This window comes from Lutra lutra, chromosome 1, assembly GCF_902655055.1.
Source record: "Lutra lutra chromosome 1, mLutLut1.2, whole genome shotgun sequence".
NCBI lineage: Eukaryota > Metazoa > Chordata > Mammalia > Carnivora > Mustelidae > Lutra > Lutra lutra.
In genome coordinates this window covers 170,680,713-170,701,764 of record NC_062278.1, presented here as the reverse complement: position 1 = coordinate 170,701,764, position 21,052 = coordinate 170,680,713, and the positions used below count along the sequence as shown (strand labels likewise).

Below are 21,052 nucleotides of genomic sequence, written 5' to 3'. Positions count from 1 at the left end.
ACCTCACTGTGTGGATGCTGTCCTGATACCCTCCGGGCCTTTTGACCAGGACTGTCTCCTTAATATTTTCAACCTCAGCTGTCTCCTGGTTCTCCTCAGCTTCTGGAAGCTGTCCTTCCCGGAGGACAGCTCAGCTCCACTGTTCCTGCTGGCGGGGCTGCCATAATCTTAGGGGGACCCCTCTAGAAAATGGGGTATTGCCCTTAGGAGCCAGTAACCTTTGGTTATGACCCAGGCTCTGTGCCTGGCTGGCTGCAGAGAGCAAGAGGTAGCAAGGCTTCCCCTGTACCCCAAGGAGGGGCCATCGACTTTCTCATTTCCTTCTCCTGGACTCCAGATGGTCTGGCTGTTGGAGACCTCCTTTTGGAGCTTGGGGAAGGAGACATGACAAAAGACTGAAGATGTGAGAGGGGTCTGTCCCTGAGACTGAGTATAGGTGTTGGGGAAAGAGCCAGCTGTGCTAGAGCCAGAGGCCTGGGCCTTTGGATTGGGGCCTGGCCAGATGGGCATCCCTCCCTCTTCTCGGAGAGGCCCCGGTATACCAGGCTACCAGCCTGCTGCGGTGAGAGGGAGCCCAGGGAGTAGGAAGCTTGTTTCAAAGGTGAAGGAGGAGCCAGGAGCCAGGCAAGGTGGCAGCTCTGGGGGCGGGGTGTTGGGGAGTGAGAAAGGGAACCAAAAGTTTGGCCTCCTTTCCTAGAATCTCCTTTGCCCCCATCTAGGCCGAGTCTATGCTGGGGGTGGTTTGCAGCTCTGCTCTGTGGAGTTGAGAATAGTGGTAGGAGTGAGGGCAGGTGGGGCTTTCTACTCCCTACCAGGGCTGATGAAGGGACCAGGTCCCACTAGAGGCTAGAGGATCAGCCAAGTGCTCAGCACCCTGAGCCTGGCCTGTGGGGGGAGGGTCCTCCATGACATGACCGGACAGACAGAGACTGGGACAAGACCCTGGAGATGGAACCGACAGACTGTCACGGCCCAAGCAGGGCCTCCCGGATGCAGGAGGCAGCCGTTGGCACAGGGCGTGGACATAGAAGGCACTCAATAACCATTTTGTGGAGGGAATGAATAAACAACAAAAAAAGTGATCTGAAGAGCTCCTCTCCTGGTCCGTAAAGGGGTCGTGCTTACCTTTCTTGTCTTTCTTCTCTTCCTCCTCACCACCAGCCCCCAGCAGGGTGAAGATGATGCCTGTCTGAGAATTCACACCCACGGCAGTCACTACCATCCGTCCAGAGCCCTCCATCACATGGGTCCCTGGGGAAGGAGACGAAAGCCAAGTTACCGTTGCATGGGCCCAAGCCCCCTCCCCAAAGGAGTGGAAGGAACTGGGTCCCGGAAAGCTCCTGGCTCTTTGCCTGCCGAAGCCCTGGGGTGCCCCCCATGGTCCGGGTTCAAACTATGTACGTATGGCGGGTCCTTTGAAGAGAATTTCACTTCGGGACAGAGCTGCAGTGGGCCCGGGACTGAAATATTGCCATCCCTTACTTCTCAGGCCTACCACCTACTACCTTCTCCCGGAGATTCACCTCCCTACCCTGTATGACAGGACCTCTTAAAAAAGCCCTTCTAAAGATCTGGGGAAGAACTCAGGGCACTGGGAACTTGGAAGGGAAGACAATGGTATCTTTCTTTTCACAAATGTCTAACTGAAATTCAGCATTTCCACCAGCCCTGAGCATAGTCAACCAACCCCTGGAGTGCTAGTGGCTCACAATGCCATTACCTGTGTTACAAAGAGCACAGGTTCTCTGTCCTATGACTCTGTAGTTGTTGCAATCATTTATTTTACAAGTATGATTTTACAAGTACAGAGGTTATTGGACTACCTACTTATTAGGGTGCTGACAAAGAAGCACACTTGTTACTCTATCACGAGTTGTTTATTCTGTGAACTATTTCAGTATAATGGACTTCCTCTGTGATCCAGTGCATTCTGTTTTATGCGGTTTTAAAAATTTTTTTATTTTTTAAAGATTTTATTAATTTATTTGGCAGAGAGAGAGAGAGAGAGAGAGAGAGCACAAACAGGGGGAGTGGTTGGCAGAGGGAGAGGGAGAAGTAGGCTGTCCACTGAGCAAGGATCCTGATGCGGGGCTCAATCCCAGGACCCTGAGATCATGACCTGGACCTGAAGGCAGATGCTTAACTGAGTGAGCCACACAGGCGCCCCTATTTTGTGGATTTTAAAGCTTTATTCTGAGTAAGGATGGCACGTGATGACACTAGACCTCCCCAGGCTCCAAGAAAACCTCTTTTGTAGAACATTAGGATTTTCAAGCTGGGGTTTAAAGGACCCTGGAATTGTTTTGAAGGGCGGGAGGGTCAGCCACAGGGGGGCAAAGGGGTCCTCTGGTTAGAGTGGCTCCACTTTTATTCATCCCTGGGGTTTCTGTGTCAGCTGCTGTGTGATAGAGACCCCCCCACCATGACCTGCAGGTGCAGAGGGCAGCTGGTCCAAGGTTCACTTGGGGGGTTCGTGCTGGAGTGAGGATAAAACGAATGGTAAAGCTGCTGAAAACTGTGCCATATACACGGAGTGGAATACTATTTGGCCTTCCAAGGGAAGGAAATTATGACACAAGCTACCACACGATCAGCCTCGAGGACATTACTCTCTGTACAAGATACCGGATACAGAAGGCCAGCTGCTGTGGATTCTGCCGCAGGAGCTCCGTGGAGCAGTCAAAGTTGCAGGGACAGAGAATGGAGTGGTGGTTGTCAAGGGCCGGGGAGGGGGACTTTCAGGGGGCTGCTGTTCAGTGGCTCTGGAGGTTCGGTTTTGCAATATGAGGAGTGCCAGAGGTGGACAGTGGTGACACAATGGCGTGAAGGTCCACAATGCCACAGACCTGTACCCTTAATGATGCTCAACATGGGACATTTTATGTGTATTTTACCATGATAAAAGAGTTGGAAAAAAAAAGCAAACCCGCTGAAGCCGTGGCCTTAATTGGGAAACAGGTGAGGCTGGGGTGGGGTGGGGGGCAGCTGGGACCCAGCCCGGGACATGGTTCACTGCTACTGTGGCCTGGTCCCAACAGAGGAGATGCAGGCAGAGCTGGCCCTCTGTTCTCAGGCTGGTGCAGGGGACGTGTCACTGTGCCCTAGGAGCTCTCACAGACCCACAGGCTACTCATAGGGTCGGCCTGCATGCTGTCCCTGCATCAGGCTCTGGGCACCCCTGGGGAGGGCCCCTCGGCCTGCCAGTGGCCCCACTGTTTAGTCAAGAACCTGTGTAAGTGCAGTTTGCACCTTCGGGCACCCATTTTTTATTTTAAATTTAAACTTTTACTCCCCTGGGTAGAAAGCTCTCTTCAATGCAGTGCGTATTTCCTTTCCCAGCAGAGAGGGGAGTGTCTCAGGCCACCATCAGTCTGCTCAGAAGCAGCAGACTGGGGTTGAGGGCTAAAAGGCCCTGATGACTTTTTTTTTTTTTTTAAATAAAGGTCTTATTTATTTATTTGAGAGAGACAGAGAACACAAGCAGGGGGAGTGGGAGAGGGAGAAGCAGACTCCCCACCGAGCAGGAAGCCTGATGTGGGGCTTGATTCCAGAACCCTGGGATCATGACCTGAGCCGAAGGCAGACGTGTGCACATGGGTGTATGTGTGTGTTCTAGCCCCTTGTCCTCTAAGATCTCATGATCTCAAAAATGTTTTACAGAAGACAGATGGACACTCTCCAGTGAGTTCCTTCATGGCAGGTAAAGGTCAGTCTGTCTATCTGTGCATGGGTAAACCAAGTCATGCAGACTCCCACACGGGGCACGAAGCCAAGTGAGCTGAAATGGAGCCCAGATGTTCAGATGGTGAGCTCTTCAGCTGACTCCTTGTTCATTCCCAGGACAGAAGGACAGTAATCTTGTGTCTCTGAGCAGGGAATAGAAGGGACCACAGGATGACTTCGGACACTGGTGGCAGGCTGAGCAGCCCAGGCAGACCCCGGAGCCTGTCTACTCGCCCAAGGGGCACAAACTGGAAGAACCAAGGCCCACTGACAGGACTTGGTAATTTTAACTTGCTGACAAGACTTCTGTGCGCTGGCTCACCTAGTGTGCAGTGGGCGGGCACCGTGAAATATTGGCAGTATTAGACAGATGAGGAGTTGGGGGGGGTCCAAGGAGGTCACGTGGCAGGGGACGTCTCCAGGTCTTTCAAGGGAGTAACACACTGCACTGTCTCAGAGTGCAGATGGCTGTGGCCATGGCCAGCCCTGACCTCCACAGGCCGCCTTCTGTGCGCCAGGCATCAAGCTAACCCCTTCACAGGCCCTCATCTCATCAGTCCTCACCGTGGCCCTGTGATTACAGAGGAGAAACTGAGGTTCAGGGAGAAGGGGTTTGCCCAGGGTCACTGGCTGGTGGGGGCAGAGCCAGGATTTGAACACCCCCCTCTCTCTCAAGTGGACTTTGTCTCATAGCAGTCCCCACTTCAGGAAGCCAGGCCCTTGCACCCTTGTCTCAAACACATTCGGAAAATGTTTGCTCTGCCCAGGTGGTAATGGGGGGGGGGCCAGTCCCCACTTCCCCGGCCCTAAGCAGGATGGAAAAATACACAGGGGGCCAATTTCCACCTTAGATAATCAGACCCAAATCACCTTCTAATCTAATCAGTCCCATCACAGCAGGGAGTCGGCAGCTCTGCCCTGGGAGGCCGGGAGAAGGGAGGAGGAACCCAAGGAGGCAGCCTGTGGCCACAGCGTGGGACACGGGGACAAGGAGACACAGGGTGAAGGTGTAGCACATGCCCTGCTCAGTCTCAGATGAGCCTCAGGGTGGTCCTCCAGACCCAGCATTAAACGGGCTGGGGAGCTGTGTTCCAGCCGCATGCCCTGCCCCCGCCATGGCTCTCACCACTGTCCCCAAGCCCAGACACCCTCAGTAGCATCTCAGCGTGCACTGGGTGAGACCCCAGTCTGCTTCTGACCCTTAACCACCAATTCCTGCCCTGTGAGCATGCAAGTCACTAGGGATTAGTGTTCAGTCCCTCACCTTGGCTCACAGTTACCCCTCCCGAGTGCCCTTCTCCCTCCTCTGGCTCCAAGCCTCCTCCTCGAGGCTCAGGATGAAGGCCCATCTTAGGTGGCCTTCCCTGACCTCCACTTCATCCTTCTCCTCTGAACTGCCCTACCCCGCAGTTTCCCCTGGGGGCGCTTCCAGTCCTGCCCCCCCCCCCCCCGCCCCGCAGACTGTGAGCTTCCTGAGGGTGGTTCTGAGGGGGAGTCTCCCCTTAGCAGAGACCAGCTTGTAGCTGGGACCCCAGCACTTTTTTTTTTTAACTGCTGCCTCCTTTTTTGGTATTTACCCTGGTGGCTACATATTACATTTAGGATAGAGAATCTCCACACCCTTCAGAGGCCATCCTTATGGTTTTGCAAAGGGTCAGATAGATCCCAGCCTCGCACTCTTCCTTACCCCTCACTGGGCCATGCCTTCCCCCTACCAGGACCTCAGAGCCTGATGCCCCTCCTAGCAAAGGAAGAACTGAATGGAACAGGTCACCCCCTGTGGCAATTGTACCCCAGCTCCAGATTACTCCTCAAAGGGCAATATTTGACCCCAAGGGCTGCAGCCCTAATGGTGGAACCAAGTCAAGGTCAGTTGACTAGATCTCCCAAAGGTACCTTGCAGGGTCTCTGGGGGGTGGCAGGGGTGAGAACACTTTGGATGGGGGGGGGCAGCTGGCAGGGCTTTGCACCAGGACCTCCATGTCCATGGTCCCCTGGCACCATCCTGTAGCCTCCACTTCCTCTAGTCTCATGGAGCCCCTCAGAATACACAAGCACTAGGGACGGGTAGATAGACAGCACTCTGAGCCGAGGGGCGTGTGGGACCTGGGAACCAGTCTGCTGTCTGCTTCTGATTTGCTGTGTGATCTGAGGCCAGCCCTCTCCTGAGGACAACGGGGAGGTCTAACTTATGCCACCACCTCTCAGTGATGAAGTCTGGGCACCAAGAGTCCCAGAGAGATAGGGCCAATCCTGGGCGCATAGGGCAGTCTCCATGAAAATGCTGCATCTCAGGAGTTTGGATCTTGGTTCGGGATGGGGCCAGTAGAGGCCTGTGTGGACAGACTGAGTGTGGCGTTACCTGCCCAGGGTCACAATTCTTCACTTGATGGACAGATGTGGTAGAATGCCAACTCTGTGCCAGGTCCTGAGGCCCAAAGGGACGTCCCTGCCCTCCAGGAGCTCACAGTGTAGCTAAGGTCAAAGGGCGCAGACCGGAACACAGATCAACCACAACACAAGATGGCAGAGATCCTGGGCCCAGTGGACTGATGGGGGGGGCTCAGCCCAGGCAAGGGCAGGGAGGTGGACCAGTGTGATGGCAGCAGATACACTGGGCTGAGGCTCAGGGCTGTGAGGGGCAGAGCAGGAGAGACGCTTCATCGTGGTAAGATTGGAGTGAAAGGCTGCAAGCTAGGGGTCTTCTTGGTGTTCAGTTGGGAGCAACTGGGAGTATTTCTGGGTCAAGGAGGGAGAGCAGGAACATTTAGTGAGTGGTCCCTATGTGCTAAGTATTGTCTGAGCTACTTTCTCCACAGGGCTGTCATAATCACCCTGTGAGTGACCATCATCACTCCCATTTCAGAAAGGGAAGCAGCCTGGAGAGGTCATGGCTGCATCCGTCATGGGAGGGTGGCACAGGCGTGGACCAGGGATGTGGCACCAGCTCTTTCCACTTTGCTGGGAAGGCTTGTGGAGAAGCTGGAGGCAGAGCTGTCTGGGACCACTCTGAGGAGTGAGAGGGAAGCAGGGAACAGAGGGGGAGCTATGTCAGCCACCCAACAGCCATTCATGCATGATAGAGAGAGAAGCTTGGGCCCAGGGAACACTGTGGCTCCCACCAACCAGCTGACCTGTCCCACCTGAACCTTCCTCTCTTCCCCCCACAGGGGAGTCACCTGGCTTTTGATCTGGCAGCAGAGGTTGGGCCAGAAACTTCTCGAAGGCTGGCTCAAAGGCCAGCTCTGCCTTAGACTGGCTCCGAGCAGCAGGAGACAGCCCCCACCTGGTCTAGATGCCAGCAGTCTCGGACCCAAAGCCCCATGCAGTGGCAAGTGGGGTAGTCTGAGCCACCAGTGGCAGAGCTGGGTGGGGGGGGGGCTAGTTTTACAGAAGGAAGCTTCGGAGCCCAGAGAGGGCAAATGGCTGACTGAGGTTGCACAGCACATGAGGCACAGATTGGGGCTTGAACCTAGGGCTCTCCTGGTTTTGAATTCCCAGCCCTCTTTCTGGACGGGAGAGGGGAGACGCCTCTTTCTGGGGGCAGAGATGTGAAGAAGGGATAAAGGCCATTTGGGAATTCTCATCTGCCTCCAGGCCCAAGCACCAAGGAAAGCCAATGCAGTTCCCAGCCTGGAGTGGTTCCTTCATCATTATTGTTATCAACACAGTTAATAACAGTAATAACACATGCTTGCAGAGCACCAGACAGTTGGCAAAGCATTTTAGCGCCCCAAAGCCTGGCCTCCTCACAACAGCCCTGTGAGGTAGGTTTGGTGCAAGTACAACCCCAAGTCCCTCCCCTCCCCGTGGCCTCTCTGGCTCAGAGAGGTCGAGTAATGGCTCAGGATCACACAGCTGTGAGTGGTGGAGCCGGGACTTGAACCCGTGCTCTATCCACTACACCCCGCTGCCTCTCATGGAGAAGAGGCAGGGTAGTGTAATGGAGAGAGCGCGGGCCGAGCGGCAGACTGGGCCTTCGTGCAGTCACGGTGTCGTCCCAGGCTCCCTGGAGGCGGTGGCAGTGGTGGCAGGTCCGGCTCTCCATGCCTGGCCTTCCGCTTGGGTAGGGTGGGCAGCAGGCCTGAGAGGGTCTGCCGATGTCCTGTGCAACTTCCTGCTGTTAACGCTCTGGCTCCAGGGGTGGTGGAGGTGGGTGGGGGTCCTGCCAGGGGTGGAGCCAATGGGCCTGCTGGAGCTAGGCCCTGCTGCTTTTGGGGACACCCCCCACCCCGGCCCCCTGGCCCCTGTCCTTTCCCTGGCCACACAGAGGTCGCCTAGTCATTGGTTTCCCAATGGAATTTAGTATAAATGCTCCAAATGGGCCTTGCTGCTGGGTCATAAAGTCCCAGGGTCCTCAGAGGTGAGCTTGCACACGCAGGCTGCAGGGAGAGCTCGGGGCTGGGAGGCTAGAGGGCTGGGGTCTTGCTCTGGCCCTGCTTTCTGGGGTGCTTTACACTCCTGCTCCGGGCCTCAGTTTCCCCAGCTGCAAATTGAGACCAGACCAGGGTTCTCTAGGGAACTACAAATGTCCTGGAAGGCTGCCAAGTCACAAGTTGGAGCATTTCTTTCTCACAAGAGGGACCACTACTTCCATAGGACTCTCAGGGGATTCAGGACCCCAGGGCATCAGAAACTACTGGCCTTCTATGAAAAGAGGGGTAAGGGCAGGCCATACAGGTCCTGCAGTGGGTCCTAGCCTGGAGGATGCTGTGGGGACAGTCGATGGATGTGAATCTATATAGAACCTTCTGGTAATGGTATTGCATCAATGCTGAGCTTCCTGAGTGGCTAGCTGTGCTGTGGTCACACATTTCTTTAGAGATACACCTGAAGCATCAGCGGGCAAAGGGCCATCATGACTGCATGATACAGCGAGGCTCCTGGGAACAAATGGGACAAAAGGGTAGCAACAGCTGAATCAGAAGGAAGAACATTCAGGTGTTCTTTGCACTTGCCTTGCAACTCTCCTGAAAGTTTGAAATGGTCTTAAAATAGAAAACTGAAAAAAAAAAAAAAACACAACAACATGCCCAGGTCAGAGTTTGCCCTCCAGGGCTCATCTACATGCTGCTTGATCCACATGGCCTGTTAAACAAATGGAGATTTCTCGCCAACAGTTAAACACTGGGAGAGTGTACATGAAATGTGGGTTCTGGCTCCCCTTGCACTATGAACGCTGCGGCCACACTGGGGCCGGGGATTCTGCAGGCAGCAGTGAGAAGCAGTCATGTTCTTGGTTTGGTGCTGTGCTCTCCCTTCTGAGCCCATGCAGGGGTGTCCTTGTACCTCCTGAACATTCTACTCTGCCTGGCCTGTGTCTGCCTTTCCATCCTGGGAGATGAGCTCCCGGCCTTTGGGATTTTCTTTGTTTGCTTTGTGCCCCAGTCCCTGGGCATATCCAAGTCTTTCTGAAGGCTGGTCTGTGCCCGTTTGTCAGATGGGGAAACTGAGGACCTGAGGGGCAGAGGTCACGGCTGGAGCTGACAGAGGTTTGGGACCTGGGTGTTCTGCCTCCAAATGCTGTGCTTGCTCCACACCACACAGCCCCTCACAGCAGTACCATTTACAAAGGACAGTGACATCCATCCATGCATGGGGTCCCCACAACAGCCCTGTGGGGTAGGCAGGAGGGAAGGGCCCCCAGCAACTCCTCCACTGCACAGACACCAACATGGGGGCTCAGGGAGGTGAATGGACCTGTCCAGGGTCACAGGCTAGGCATGCTTGGGTCGACTGCCCCTAGCGCCAGAGTGTTCTTTGCCTTCCTGTAAGGTGCACCAGTGTGCCAGACACCCCAAGGGGTTTTCTGCACAACCATGAGGACCCCGCAGGTGCCCCTAGCCTGGTCCCTTTCTCTTCCCCAGGGGGCATTCAACTGGAAGGCCCAGCAAGGCCTCCCCGCCCAGGGAAAGGTCCGACATGTCTGTCATGCGCAAAAACGAGCATCCAGATGGCAGTTATCCAGAGTTCAGAGCACTGGGGAAGAGAACAATCAAGGAAAACCCCCTGGAGGAGGCAGGCTCATGCAGGCTGAAGGAGGGGAGAAGCTGGATGGGGGAAGCTCAGAGAAGGGGAAAGGGGAGATATTCAGGATGAGAGAAGAGAGGGGGAAATGGACACTTTGACACAACCTCATCAGCTGGGGGTCACCTCATTTTATAAGCGAGGAACTAGAAGCTCAGACAGGGTAAGAAGCCTGTCCAGGGTCTCCCAGCAAACGAGACAGTAGGGATTTGAACCTAGACCTGTTTCACTACCCAAGTCCAGGTTCCACCTAAGGAATGGGGAGGGAACCAATCTGTCATGGGCATCTGTCAGCTCTCACAGGGCTAGGGAGCGGCTTCCCCTACATCACACACCGGGGCCTCCCCACAGTCCTCACAGGTCAAGAGAAGGGGTGCAGCATGCCCAAGGCCACACGGTGAGTTCATTCCCAAGCCCAGATCTGCCTCAGTCTAGCCCAACCTGGCCTTTTCTACAACAGCCTCAGCCTCCCTCCTCTCTCTGGCAGATGGTGCTTGAGCTGCTGTGCCGTGCGGGGCCCAGGGACGGAGCTCCTGGTAGCTTCACGCTCAGGGTTTCCAGCTGCTGGACGGCTCTCGGTGAGAGGAGGAGTTACAGGTGCACTGCAACGATGATGGTGTCTGTCCATCTGCATATGGCCAAGGCTGGATGGGACCCATACAAGTGAGACCAGTAGATCTCTTTGGGTGGTGGGACTGGATGCATTCTTCTCTTCACTTTATCTGAGACAGTCTGCACTCAGCCAAACTCAGTCCATGTTAGGGGGCTGTGCTCGAATGGACCAAGCACAGTGTGGGTGCCGTAGGATGAAATGGGAGTCCCAGGCCGTCTGGGGGTGACTGTCCAAGGGCAGTGGTGGGCAAAGAAGGCTTTTTGGAGGAGGTGGGCCTGAGCAAATGCACCTGAGTTAAATGTGTAACAAGGAAGGGAGAGGGCCATCTAGGAGGAGGGGGCAGCCTCAGCTGGGGCAGGGCGGAGGGAACAAAGTAAGGTGCATCTCCAGCAGAGGTGCAGGGCGACGGTGGGTGTGATGAATCTGTGACGTGTATGCCTGGGAGGGCACTGAATGCACTGGCCATCCAGGGCTTGGGTCTACCCTACAAAACCCCCAGCACTCCACAGCCTGTCGAGGTTCTGCTTACACACAATCAGTCTCACTGATTGCGAGACTACAGGAACTCACTACCTTTTGGCAGCCACTTTTGTCTAGAATGGTTCAAACTATTATAGAATTCTTCAGAATTCTTCTATTCCTAATTAGACTGCCTTCTCTTGGGCTGACTCTACCCCCTCCCCCTTCCGCCACATCTCTCCATGAGCCTGAGCTAAGCCACTTGCCCTTCCCAGCCCCATGCAATTGTGCTTCTGAACACCAGTGTTGCAGTTCACGGCCAAGGGTCACTTTCTCCAGTCTAGCTCACCCTGCACTCTGGCAATCTTGGTGGGTCCTGCCTCTTGGTTTCTTTTTGTCATCCTCCCTGCACTCATGGTCTCTGCAAAGTTGGCGGGCACACTTTCCATACTGAAACAGGATAGAGCTCCAGTGAAGACCACTGGATTACCAGCAATCCAAGAATCAGTACAAACCCACCAGAATCTCCCAGGCTCTAGCACATCCTGCTTTCTCTTGCACACAAGGACTTCGCAAGGGACCCTGGCTGCTGTCTCCTGACATCCAGAGGCCCGGGGTTCACACTATTTGCCTGGGCTTCCAGCTAGAAGTAAAGATTAAGACTAAAAAAGTTCGTTTGGCTTGGGCTGGCTAGCTGACTTCCCATCTATCTCTGCCCCGTCCAAGTCTCTTCCAGAGTCTCCTTGCAACAGTGCCCATCTCCTTGGCTGGTCTGGGGTATATCAAGTCAGTGATTATGAACAAACATTTTCTCTCCTCAGCCTCCTGCAAGGTACCCTCCTTTCTCTTCTCCAAACTGTCTAGAACATTTGTCACCCATTCATTCAGGCTCAGGGGCTCCACCTGACTTCTACTGATTCAGACGACCACCGGGCCACTTCTCCCAGGGATGACTGCCTCTCTGCTAACCACTTCAGCTCAGGGGTCAGAACCAGGGCCACAGGGCCATGACAATTTACAGAACCCTCATGTGGCCCTAAATTCCAAGAAGGCATTCAAGGCTTTCTATGATTTCTTAGACTCCAGGGCCTTTGCACTTGCTGTCCCTCCACCTGGAATGTTCTTTCTTCTCATTGTGCTGGTTTCAGCTCTAAAGCAACCTCCTCAGACAGGCCTTCCCTGACCAACAGGGTTCCTGTCCCTTTCCTCAGAGTTTCTATTTCATTATAATTAATGACTTCATCTTAATATTTGAAATTACCTTATATATTTGCTTGCTTGTTCCTTTATTGTCTAGATTCTAACCTTCAGGATGGCATGGACATTATTTGTCCCACCAACCACTGGCACACAGTAGCTACTAAATAAATATTCGTCAAATAAATTCTGAATAAATAATTGCCCCAGCCCTGATTCTCATTTCTTTTTACCATCTTACCCTGCAGACCTGTTGATCTTTCTCTTTGTATTGCAAGGACATCCCATATTCCTTCAGGTCTCTGTGTCTTTGCACACATTTGTCTCCACTAAGAGGCCCTTTCTCCTCACTTTGGATGAGTTCCTACTCTTTAGAACCCTGGGCAATCCCACTTTGGGTAGTTCTGCTCCTTTTTTTGGCTTTCTCACCTCTCTCTCACTCTTCTACTGTGGATGATCTGTTTGCAAGTCTGCTTCCCCCAGCCTCTGTGAGCTGAGGGCTCTCAAGGCCAGGGGAGGCTCTGAGTCATCCTGGGTCCAGTGCTCAGCACAGGGCCTGGCCCAGCACAGCTGCTGCTCAGAGGATGTTTGCTGAGCAGTGCTGGACAAGGAGACCCTTTGTGTGTCCCTGTTAGGGGGGTGTCTCATCCAGAGGGGAATCACCTCTGTAAGGTCTCTCTGCCTCCTCTCTTTCCCCCTGCAGCAGCCAGAGGCAGATTTAAAAAATGTACGTGTGACCAGTTCACTGCTGAAAACTATTTCAGATGATTCTCATCACACTTAGAAAATTTCCAAGCTCCCGACCATGGCCCACGACATCTGGGCCCTCCACCATCTCCATTTTGCTCACAATCTTTCTGCTTGAGTGTCTTTGCACTTGCTGTTCCCTCCGTCTGGTATACATTTCACCCTCAAGTTACAAAGCCAGCTCTCTCTCCTCATTCACAACACAACTCAAACATGGCCTTCCCTGACGCCCCGGCCACCTGCCTCCCATTGTTCTGCTTTATTTCCATCATATACCTACCACCCTCTGGAGGCTTTGCAATGCCCATCTCCTCTCACTACACCACAAGCTTCTCTAGGCTGCGGTTTCATCAGCCTCACTCCCTGCTGTATCCCTACACCAAGCCCAGTGCCTGGCCCATGGTAGGTGCCCAAAATAACTGTTACCTGAGGGAATCTTACCTATCCCTGACAAGAACAGGCTTTGGTGTCTGACTTTCCAGAAGGCCATGTCACTAGAAAGTAAGTTCTGTGAGGGCAGGGATTCTCTGTTGACGTTATTTACTGTACTATCCCCAGGGCCTGGAGCAGTGCCGAGTGCACAGTGGGCTCAAAGTATGTTTGTTTGTTGTCTGGAGCCAAGGAACAAATCTCTGAGAACTTCCAGCCTCACGACAGGGACACAGATGGCATTGAGGCGGGAACTGGCAATGGGAGTGAGCCCGCTGTTGGGCCACATCTCACCTGACAGCAGCATGGGGTCCTTGTCCACGGACTTGCGCACCTGGTCAGACTCCCCGGTCAGGGAGCTTTCATCAATCTTGAGGTCATTTCCCTGGATGAAGAGGCCGTCGGCTGGGAGGAGGTCACCTGGTGGGGGGAAGGGGAACAGACTCAGCAGGGTCTCAGGTGGCTGGAGGGTCTTGGAACATTCCCTTAAAGGTGTGATTGCAAGGTCAAGTTCACCACTGGGGACCTGTTGCCTTGAGGTCCTGGAGTGTGGAACTAAGATGGTGCCCATCACAGGCAATAGGCAACTGAAATGTGGAGCCAAGGTGGATGGCACAAGGCCTAGAGGGCAGAGGCTGGGCCAAGAACAAGTACATGCCCTAGCTTGAGTGGGCATGTACTTCGGTTTATAAAGTGCTTCTCTTGGCCTGGTGTGGATTTGGAGACGAGTTTCCTCAATGATTATACTTCTCTGTCTCAACTATAGTTTGGGAAATTGTTTTGGGAGGGATGGGTCTGTCCTGACTATGCTGAGGAGACCCTAAGACAGGCACATTATCAGAGGAAACCAAGCTCCCCAGGCAGAGTGAAGAGGGCATGGCAATCTCTCCCCCATGTTCTGCCTCTACTTACCTAGGACACATCTTGCCTAAACCTCCTTTGGTGCCGGCCAGCCTGACCACTTTCTCAATGGCAGTATTATAGGCCTAGAATGTTTGCTCATCTACATCCATTCCCTACAACACCTTCTCAAACCTCCAAGCCAACCAAGAATAGCCCAATCAGATATAGGAAATGGATATCATCTCATAAACCCATTCTGAGTGTTAGTGGTCCTTGGAGTATTGTGTTGGGAAGACTTTTGTGTCTAAACTCTGAGCTGTGATTGATTAGTAATGTCTGCTACAGGTGTAGATTGGGAGAAAAGTAGCACACGTGCCCTGTATTTGCCATTTCTGACTTTACATAGATTCTGGAATCCTACCTTCTCTAGGAAGTAGCCTTCTACTTCCCAAAGGATCTCAGAAGACATCCTGGCTCAGGATTAGCCTTCAGGGACTGACCCCCTTCCCTGGGCCAGCCTCTCTGGGCCTGCCTATCCTGTTCCACCTCTGCCCAGACTTGAGCTCTAACACCTGGCTCTGTGGCTGGGACACTTACCATATTTGACCTGGGCGATGTCCCCAACAACAATCTCGGCCACAGGGATCTGGACCACCTGGCCAGCCCGAACCACGGTGAACTTCTGTTCTTGCTCGATGCGGCTCTGCAGGCCCCGGAACTGCTTCTCTTTGCTCCAGTCATTGAAGGCCGTGACCAGGACCACACAGATGACTGAGAGGAGGATGGCCGCCCCCTCGATCCAGCCAGCCTCTGCCTCCCCTTCATCCTCTGCCCCGCCCTGGGCCGTCGCACATCCTGCAGAGAGCAGAGGGAAGCCGGCAGGATGGGGTCAGCCAAGCAGGAGGATCCTACAGGTCTGGAATTAAATCCCAGCTTGGCTGAGTAAAAAAAACGGTGGTAATTAGATAAGCATTATTAAATTTATTCAATGTGTCTGAGTGGCAACGCCTTCAGGTTCCTGCTTTCATTCTAGGTGTGAGATCTTGGGCAAATGACTTCACCTTTGGAACTTCAGTTTTCACCTCTGTAAAAAGGGATGAATATTCTTTGTCTGGGGGACCTATTGTGAGGGTTGAATGTCAAGGTGAGGTCCGTGGTGGCTCTAGCATAGACCCGGCATAGGGGAGAGGCCTGATTCATGAGAAAAGAGGAGTGAGGATGTAACAGAATGAAGATGATCAGTTCTGCACGTGCTTTAGGACCTCGAGGGCAGTTTTGATGATGCGCTTTCCTTCCGTGCTTCCAGCAACTGTGGCTGGTCTCCAGAGAGCAGGCCCGGGAGTGGGGAGGGGGTGGGGGGCAGGAACCACAGCTCTAGCCGTGTCCAATGGGCTGGTAAGAATTCTGCCACTGCCCCTGTACGATCCTAGGTAACTCCCTGTCCTCCCTGAGCTGTAGTGTTCTTTGCAAAATGGGAGTCACTGAGACCTCCTTCCAGGTTCTAGGAGAGGACGGTGAAAGCCCAAGCCAGAACTCAGGGTATGACATTTATGCCCTCCCACTACACAGCAAGGACACCCACAGTCCAGGCTGTAGGCTGCTTATCCGTCCTACAGTGACACTGTATCCCACAACCTCACACCACTGAACCTCTCATTCCGGTTCCCCAGACTGCTTGAGACTTGCCAGTCTCACCTTGTGAACAGAAAAGAGCAGACCCATCTGATACAAAGGCCTCACATCCTGCCCATGGGGTGCTGAGTCCTAGGGCCTCTTCAAACTCCTCCACACACCCTGCCTCCCACATCCCCACAAGGATACAGGGAGGGAGAATTATTACCTCCACTTACAGATGAGGAAACTGAGGCTCAGAGAAGGGAGGGGACAGCCAAGGTGGGTGGTGTAGCCAGGACTAGCCCAGGCCCTTTCTCCCACCAGAAGATGGTGAACAGCCTTCTCCATGGGAAGTGACCCCAAGCAGCATCCTCCGACTATTATCCATCCCTGGAAAACTCAAGAGGTTCCCTTTCAAGGTGGCTGGGCAGAGGACTGGACCATTCACAAATCACTTGCACCAAGTGTTCATTTTAATTCTCAAACCGGCCAAGAGAAGTGGTTCAGAGAAGCGTGGCTACTTACTTGGGGTCAGACAGCAGATCTGGGGTTTGAATCCAGGCCTGAAATCTGACACTGAACTTAGCCTTCCCACTGTCCCTGAGCCCAGTGGCCTCTTCTGCCACGTGCTGGCCTCACGTTGCCGAAGACCCATGGCTGACTGGAAGCCCAATTCAGTCCCAAGGAAGAGAAACAGTTTCAAAAGATCCTGGTAGGAGCTTCTGGGAAGCCAGGGGTCAAAGGCAACATGACAAAAAGGCCAAGTGGTGTCAGAGAATGTTTTCCAGCGCTCAGAGGGGTGGAGGTCAAGGCTAGCTGGTGGGCCTAATCTTGGGATGGTCCAGAATCATGAGGCTCGGCAATATGTCATTGGAAAATTCCATGGCTTTCACTGAAACAATCACTCCTTGCAGGCTAGTAAATAACCACCTCATTGCACAAGGTCTTCGATGCCACTCTTTCTTTTGGAATTTCAGGCTTCTCCAATAATTTTAAATTGTTTAGCTGAACCAGCCTTTAGTGCTAATGATCATTATAGTTGTGCTTATGCTAACTGACATCAGGCCAGCCTTGGCTTTGAATACTTCACTGCTGCATGCCTCTGACCTAGCTATTTTGGCTCTGTGCCTCAGTTTTTTCATCTGGAAATGGGGGTGAGGACAGGCACTCCATTGTAGGTGGCTGAGAGGACAGAGGGAGAGAGTGTTTACGTAAAGCTCTCACCTCACTGAGCACACGGAGTGAAAGCTGCTGTTCCTTGTTGCCTGGTGAATGGGATGTGTAAATGCATTTGAGCTCCACAGCCAGGCTGGAAGGGAACCTTGGACATCCAGCTCAGCACCAAGTGATGACCGGGGGAGGGGAACCAGGGTGCCCTTTCTCCATCATAACTGACACCAGTGGAAGCCCCAGAGACTGGGGAACTCGGATGAACCTAGCTAAACAGAAACCCAGTCCACGGAAATGTGCTCTTTTGGGCTTTGCATAGTGACTTGAGATGTAGAGCCCCGGTGCTTTGCTTTACGGGACTTTTGTTACCCTCTGCCTCTGCTACTTGCTTTGTAAATGGGAAGACCCTTGTGTGCTTCATTGATGGGCCTCCCCATTACATATCACAGCAGTTACTGGAGCATTTAGGACACTCACAGATAGCTCAAGACCACAGAAATTTGGATTCTGGAACTATTAAGACCTGACTTCAAATCCAGGCTCTGCTGTGTGACCTTGGTTAAGTGACTTGGCCTCTCTGAGTCTCAGTTTGGACAGCTGTAATGTGGGATGACTTTGTGAACCCAGAGCCCAGTAAGGAGCTGGCCTATATTGGATACACGATAAATGTGGGTCTTCTCTCCACTTTCATGAGCTACTCTCCTTGGACTGGCTTCTGGAAGCCAAGGGTATGGTGTTTGAGCAGGATTCACTTTGTTTCCTTGACTCCCAACCCTGCCTGTTGCCTTTGCCTATTCAATACCAAGGAGCCCTTTGGGTCCTGAGGGCACTCTGTCAGCAAAAGCCCATCAGTTTTTGCTTCCTTCTGAGAACTGTCTGATGGTCACACAGTTCCTTGAAATGGCCAGAAAGTGGGGCTGTGGATTGCTGGCTTAGGCCTTCAGCTGCCAGGAGCTGCTGGACCCTGGGACAAGCCCACTGCCCCTGGTGCAGCTGGGGGGAAGAGATAAGGAAAGGTAAGGAAGGGGGCTCTGAGCAGGCCTGCTGAGGTCTCTTCTGGGCAGACCCTTCAGACTGGATCTAAAGACTGTAGCCACAGGGTCTGGGAGCCTGTGGCTGTTCTCTCTGGACCTGGGGATTTATAGGGTTTGGTTTTTGTCCATCTGAGCTCAGGGAAACTGTTTGACCTCTCTGGGTCTATCTCTACTTGTCCATCAGTAAAATGGGGAAGCTGCTTCCTAGATGGTGACTGGGCCCTGGCATCAAAGAAGAGTCCTTAAAACTGGAGAGACACAAATATTTTCTAAGCACCTACTATGTGCCTGTCACTTGGCTGGAATTCTGACACTAGGGCAGCTGTCACAGGTAGGGAGCACTGAGTGTGCTAATCCCAGGCCTGGGATTAGCATGTACATGGGTATACCTCTGACAAGTATCTGGAGGTCTCTGAGCCAAGAAAGCAAACAGGAAAGGGCTGTGGGTGCTTCAAGTTTCTACAGCTTCCAAGTCCATCACTAGCCTCATTTTGGATATAACTGATGAAGCTTGAGTCTGACTTGGCAGGGCGGCGGTCCTGGCAACATGGAAGGTCCAGAACTCAGAGCTCATGTGTGGGTCTGGGCACTGGAGAGTACAGGAAGTTTACTCTGTGGGGCTGGAATATATGCAGCTACCCTCATCCATCCAGATCCTAGCCGGAGCTAGTGTCTCAGCTGGAGGCAGGGAGGGGCCATGGAAAGCACCAGAAGACATGGGTTTATCTAGTCCCACTGCCTAACAAGCTGTGTGACCTTGGGCAAGTCCTTCCCCGTTTGGGGCCTGGGTTCCCACCTCTCTAGAATGGAAGAGGTTGTAGCCATCTGTTAGGAGGCCTATCTGTGGGGCGGCTCCTTCTGGCGCACACTAGGACCTTGATTCCCCCTCCACCATCTGCCCTCTGACTTCTAATCTCATGCTAAACTGGGTCACAGGAAGCCACTTACTTGGGTGGCACTGACTCAGTCCCATCCCTTCCTAAGGAAACTCAGCTGAGGGATGGGAGTGTGGGCTCGGAAGCTAGAATGTCTGGGTCTGAGTCATGGTTCTGCTGCTTCCTAGAGTGTGACCTAGCAAGTCATTTACTGTCTCAGCACTTTGGCTCCTGGATGATAACAGCAGCTACCCACAAGGTTGTTGGGAAGATCAAACGAATCTCTACTGTAAACACTCCTAACTAGTGGTGGCTATAAAAATAGTAAAAAGAATTATCATTATTGTTATGCTGTGTGTTGCACCCTTAGCTTAGTTTCAGGCTTATTCAAATACCCATGTACAATCTTCTACATGTTCTATGAAAAGCAGCAAAGACTGGTTCCTAATATGCAGCTCTTATAATGTCCTAATTGAAAGTTCATCCCAGAATTCACCATCAGGGGCACCTGGGTGGCTCAGTGGGTCAAGCCTCTGCCTTCGGCTCGGGTCATGATCTCAGGGTCCTGGGATCAGGTACCGCATCGGGCTCTCTGCTTGGCAGGGAGCCTGCTTCCTCCTCTCTTTCTCTGCCTGCCTCTCTGCCTACTTATGATCTCTCTCTGTCAAATAAATAAATAAAATCTTAAAAAAAAAAAAAGAATTCACCATCAGGGGACATGCTGTCTTTCTAAAGCACTGTTATCCCTCCTTGTGGAAGCTTGTGCTATGCGAGCCATCCTAATTCCCTTCCTGCCATGGCTGCCAGGAAGCTCAAAGTCAAATTTAAATCTCAAACACAGTAGCAAATATAGCTGGTTTATTCGCTTCCATTCCTTTCCTGTCTGACTTCCTATTTGACTTTGTCTTGTGAAATCTGTTTTTCTTGTGTCTTGAAATGCTCTCTGGAAAGAGGTCATGCAGGATAAAAAGCAACTTAGTAATATTACTTATAAAATTGAGGTAGTTGGCCTAATAAACTTGTTAATCTCATTTCATGAGCAACTCAGGCTTGGGAGAGGGTGAGAGGACAGATGTTCAAGGAATTTCAGAGACCACCTCCTTGTCTGGGGAAATGAGGCCCATGATGGTTATTTCTTATAAGCTATTCACTTTTTATTTGCTTGATTGAAGTAATGAACATAGTAGGATTATCTCTTTAGGCAGTGCATTAATTAGGAAAATGCCGAATCATAATTAATAACAAGTGTTTATAATATCCTACTAATGAAAAAATCAGATTATAAAAATCTAACAAAACAGGGGCGCCTGGGTGGCTCAGTGGGTTAAGCCGCTGCCTTCGGCTCAGGTCATGATCTCAGGGTCCTGGGATCGAGTCCCGCATCGGGCTCTCTGCTCAGCAGGAAGACTGCTTCCCTCTCTCTCTCTCTCTGCCTGCCTCTCTGCCTACTTGTGATCTCTCTCTGTCAAATAAATAAATAAAATCTTTAAAAAAAAAATCTGGGACGCTTGGGTGGCTCAGTTGGTTGGACGACTGCCTTCGGCTCAGGTCATGATCCCGGAATCCCGGGATCGAGTCCCACATCAGGCTCCCAGCTCCATGGGGAGTCTGCTTCTCCCTCTGACCTTCTCCTAGCTCATGCTCTCTCTCACTGTCTCTCTCTCAAATAAATAAATAAAATCTTTAAAAAAAAAAAATCTAACAAAACAATATATCTTATGGGAGCCCTTTTATCCCATAGTATGTGTGTGTGTGTCTGTCTGTCTCTCTTCCTCTATTGTGTGACATAGGTTTGAACGACTTTGCCATCGTAAAGGAAAGAGTCATTGAGTTGATAAAGTCCTGGCCCAGAGTGGGGTGAATAGGAACGAAAGGATGAGAGAAAGTTGAAGTTTCCCATTAGGAGTCTGAGTTCTGACTTCGAGAAGAGTGGGTCTCCTGCAGGACCCTCTCTGGATGAATGGGACAGTGCTTCCTCGGTCCACAGAGCAGTGTCTCCATTCAGAATGCAGGGACACATTTTGGGAGGCCCTCTTAAGATCGGGCCTCCTCACTTGGGGAACATATTCAGCATCAGCCCCGTGAGTGTGTGCGTGATACTGAACCAACCCTGGGACAGGACCGTGAAACAGGAGGAGCGGCACGGGTGTTGAGTCCTTCTCATGCACTGTGCAAAAGATGCAATCCAAGGGGAGACTGGGAGGAGGAAGCCTGGGGCAGCCACACGCAAGGCGGTAGCCGATCCAGCACCTACTCAGTGACCTTGAGCGAGTTAGCGCCTTATACCTTGTTTTCCTCATCTTTAAAATGGGCATAATCAT

At 52.5% G+C, this 21,052-nt stretch overlaps 1 protein-coding gene across 12 annotated transcripts in view; it reads right to left on the bottom strand.

The window, feature by feature from the left end:
- Nucleotides 1-21,052, bottom strand: part of ATP2B2 (ATPase plasma membrane Ca2+ transporting 2) — a 367,245-nt gene that overhangs the window by 57,093 nt on the left and 289,100 nt on the right. For all 12 annotated transcript variants that reach the window (XM_047744719.1, XM_047744729.1, XM_047744794.1 and 9 more), the window contains 3 exons: nt 14,636-14,893; nt 13,490-13,615; nt 1,126-1,251 (listed from right to left, as the gene is read on the bottom strand). In XM_047744719.1, coding sequence (XP_047600675.1) covers nt 1,126-1,251; nt 13,490-13,615; nt 14,636-14,893 — 510 coding nt within the window. The remainder of the gene's footprint in view (nt 1-1,125; nt 1,252-13,489; nt 13,616-14,635; nt 14,894-21,052) is intronic.